Source organism: Mastomys coucha, unplaced genomic scaffold (genome assembly GCF_008632895.1).
Source record: "Mastomys coucha isolate ucsf_1 unplaced genomic scaffold, UCSF_Mcou_1 pScaffold23, whole genome shotgun sequence".
Lineage (NCBI taxonomy): Eukaryota > Metazoa > Chordata > Mammalia > Rodentia > Muridae > Mastomys > Mastomys coucha.
In genome coordinates, this window is record NW_022196906.1 from 57,187,567 (window position 1) to 57,191,044 (window position 3,478).

General features: G+C 48.1%; 1 protein-coding gene across 2 annotated transcripts in view; it reads left to right on the forward strand.

Moving 5' to 3' along the window:
- Itga11 (integrin subunit alpha 11) overlaps positions 1 to 3,478 on the forward strand; it is a 116,294-nt gene that overhangs the window by 67,493 nt on the left and 45,323 nt on the right. For both annotated transcript variants that reach the window (XM_031344657.1, XM_031344655.1), the window contains exons 8-9: positions 2,576 to 2,720; positions 3,134 to 3,299. In XM_031344657.1, coding sequence (XP_031200517.1) covers positions 2,576 to 2,720; positions 3,134 to 3,299 — 311 coding nt within the window. The remainder of the gene's footprint in view (positions 1 to 2,575; positions 2,721 to 3,133; positions 3,300 to 3,478) is intronic.

The following is a 3,478-nucleotide window of genomic DNA, read 5'->3' on the forward strand; positions in this document are numbered from 1 at the left end:
GGGAGGAGGGAAGGAGGGAAGGAGGGAAGGAGGGAGGGAGGCAAGGGAGGGAGGGAGGAAGGAAGGAAGGAAGAGAAAATTAGTTCCAGGCCTTCCCTAAGAAAAATATAGCCAGTGCTGGTTAGGGCAGGAAATGGGCTAAATTTCCACAGTGTCTGCTCTCTAGAATGGTGCCACCAGCTACAAGTGTAAAAATTCTTCTCAAAGAATTCATAATCTAATTTACAAAGGAGAAGATCCAAGTCCCTTTGTGCACAACACAAAATCACAATTTAAAATCCCACTATGACAGACTCATAGAGAGGCGAACGATAGTCAGCATATGAAAACATGTTTCTGGATTTATCTTGGCTCCATTCACAGTGAAATGTTGCCCTGGGCCAGTATGCCTCTGATTAATTTTATTTATTCAGTGTGTGTGCATGCACATGTATGAACACATGTGCGTGCATGTGGAGACCAGAGGACAACTTGCGAGAGTCACTTCTCTTTCTCTCCTTCTACCATGTCAGTCCTAGGGCTTAGACACAAGTTGCCTGAGTTGATGGCATGTGCCCTGATGAGCCACCCTACTGGCCTGGCCCCTGGTGCCATACATTTTTGCATGGAGTTTTCTTCCTAGGTCTAACCCTTCAGTGAAGTCATGGAAAGATCTAGAATCTCCTTTGAGATAACTGATTTCTTCCTCCATGAGGCTGAGCTTCATGAAGCCCAAACTCTGCTCTAGCCATGCCGTGTGTCCTGCTGCCTTTCCCTGGCTCATGCTAAAAGTATTAGATTTTTGTTAGTCATCCCATCTAGAATATGCTAGAGCTGCTGAGAATGTCAGGTGGCTTTGGTTTATCACAGCTTCCTCCTGATAGCTTGAAGAAGCTCTGAACTCACTCGGTCCAGGATGTGTGACTCTCAGACCACATGCATCAGCCTGTAGCTGGCCAGCACACAAAGGATGGCTCTATATCCCAAGCCTTCTGGTCCTGGGACCTGGTACTGTAAAACTTAAGTCAGTGGACCATCTTTCCTGCCTCACTGAGCACCAGAACCATAGGAATTACTGGTGTCTAACGTGGCATTCAGCTTTAAATTCTTATTAGAAAGGTCTACATGCAAGGCCAGACTCTTAGGCAAGACATGCCTGAACCTCTCAGTCTAAAATGCTACAGAACCAGTTTCTCCTTCTTTGACACTGATTGTCAGGTTAAGGGCTCTGGGATACGCTGCTTGTGCTGACAAGAGATTTGTAAAAAGCAAATCAGAGAATATTTTTTTGTGATACTTAGTATTTCCACTAATAGAATGGAAGGTGAGGCTGGTGGAGGAAGTCAGGAGTTTGGGCAGCATCATCCCACATGTGCTGTGAGCCGGAGGTTAGGATGTTAAATCCCCAGGCACCCACCTGCTCAGTCCTTAGGGAAGGGGGTGTGACTCAGAACATCCAGTACTCTGCTAGGAATATACCAGTGCCAGGCTAGGGAGGTGCTCAGCAGGCAAAGCGCTTGCCTTACAAGTATGAGAGCTAGAAGTCAGATCTCCAGCACTCATATAAATGTCAGGTGGACATGGCGGCCTGCCTGTAATCCCAGAGGGAGGCGAGATGAAGGGTCCCTAGAGCAAGCTGGCTAGACAAGTCAAAGACCTAGCCTCTGTATATAAGTTGGAGAGTGAGCAAAAAAGACACCTAATGTCGATCTCTGGTGTACACACATACGCACACACACACACATACACTCACACACACATGTGAACACACATGTATATACCATATCAAATATGGAGAAGTAGAAATAAAAAAGAAGGAAGGAAGGGAGGAAGGAAGGAAGGAAAGAAGGAAGAGAGGAAAAAAGGAAGGAAGGAAGGAGGGAAGGAAGGAAGGCGAGATGTTGATGCCAGGACATATACCCCCCAAGTGTCTGATCTCATGGAACTAGACAAGGCACAAGCATCAAAAAACGTTTAAGCCTCCTACCAAGAGATTCTAACGTGCAGCTTGGTTTTTAGTCACTGATTTATCCACTCAGGATTGCCCACCCATGATTCCCTCTCCTCCCTACCACTCTGCCTACCAAAACAGCAGGGCTGCAACTCAAAGAGGGCTTACACTTTTTAAACACAGCAGATGTGGAGCCTGGAGAAATGGCTCAGTTGGTAAAGTGTTTGCCACACAAGCATGAGGACCTGAGTTGAGATATCCGCACCCACAGGGCACTGGCTGCATGCTTGTAGTCCCAGTGCTTGGGAAGTGGAGACGAGCAGGTTCTAGTAGCTCCTGAGAAGCTAGTCTTGGTGAATCTGTGAGCTCTGTGTTCTACAAGAAACCCTGTCTCACAAAATTAAGATGGGAAAATGATAGAGATACCAAATCAGCCTCTGGCTTCTACATGCAATGTTCACTCCCACACTCAAACATTGTACACATGCACACCCAAGACCCAGCTGAACAACTGGTGGAAGCCCCTTAGCTGTTGGGGTGCCCACAGGGGCTCAGTTGTGGCTTCAGTGGCTGCTCCCTAGAGGAAGGACATCGGGCAGCCCAGTCCCACGTTTCTCTTTGACCCACCCCTGTGTCTGGTTCCAGCTCAGAGGCTTTCCAGAAGGGTGGAAGGAAAGGAGCGAAGAAAGTGATGATTGTCATCACGGACGGGGAATCCCACGACAGCCCAGACCTGGAGAAGGTGATCCGGCAGAGCGAGAAGGACAACGTGACCAGATATGCTGTGGCCGTAAGTCCAGCCCCTGCCCAGCGACATAGGCTACGCTCAGAGGTTCCGGCCTCACCTACCCACCCACACAAACACACACACTAAGATACTAGGAAACCTGGCTCACTAGCAAAGGTTCAAACTGTATCCTCCTCCCAACAACAGGTTGAGCGGGTTGTAGGGTGGGTTTTCCTTCTTTAACCAGGGAGTTTCAAAAATAGGAAGTACCGCGATCGTACCAGATTCCAGAACCCAGCTAATTTCAGGGGTCTTATTAGTGCCTCCAAAAAATATATTTTTCAAAAATGCCAGTGTCGCCTTGAGAAAGCCTCATGGCTGCAGTCCACCTCAGAGCCCTTGGGGTCGGAGTCTGAGAGTGTGCAGAAATCAGTACTACGTTCCGTTTTGTCCTCCCTGCCCCTATTCCCTGGCAGGTCTTGGGCTATTACAACCGCAGGGGGATCAATCCAGAGACTTTTCTAAATGAAATCAAATACATCGCCAGCGACCCTGACGACAAGCACTTCTTCAACGTCACTGATGAGGCGGCCCTGAAGGACATTGTGGATGCCCTTGGGGATAGGATCTTCAGCTTGGAAGGTGACCGGCTTATAAATTTATACCTCAGTCGGAGGAGTATAATTTCACTGAGCACAATGGGTTAGCAGAAACTGTTGCTATACACAAACTGCCCACTAGTGGGCACCACTCTGCTGGATCTGATTGAGATGGTTTTTCTGAGACTGCTGAAGACATTGTGTGTGTGTGAGAGAGAGAGG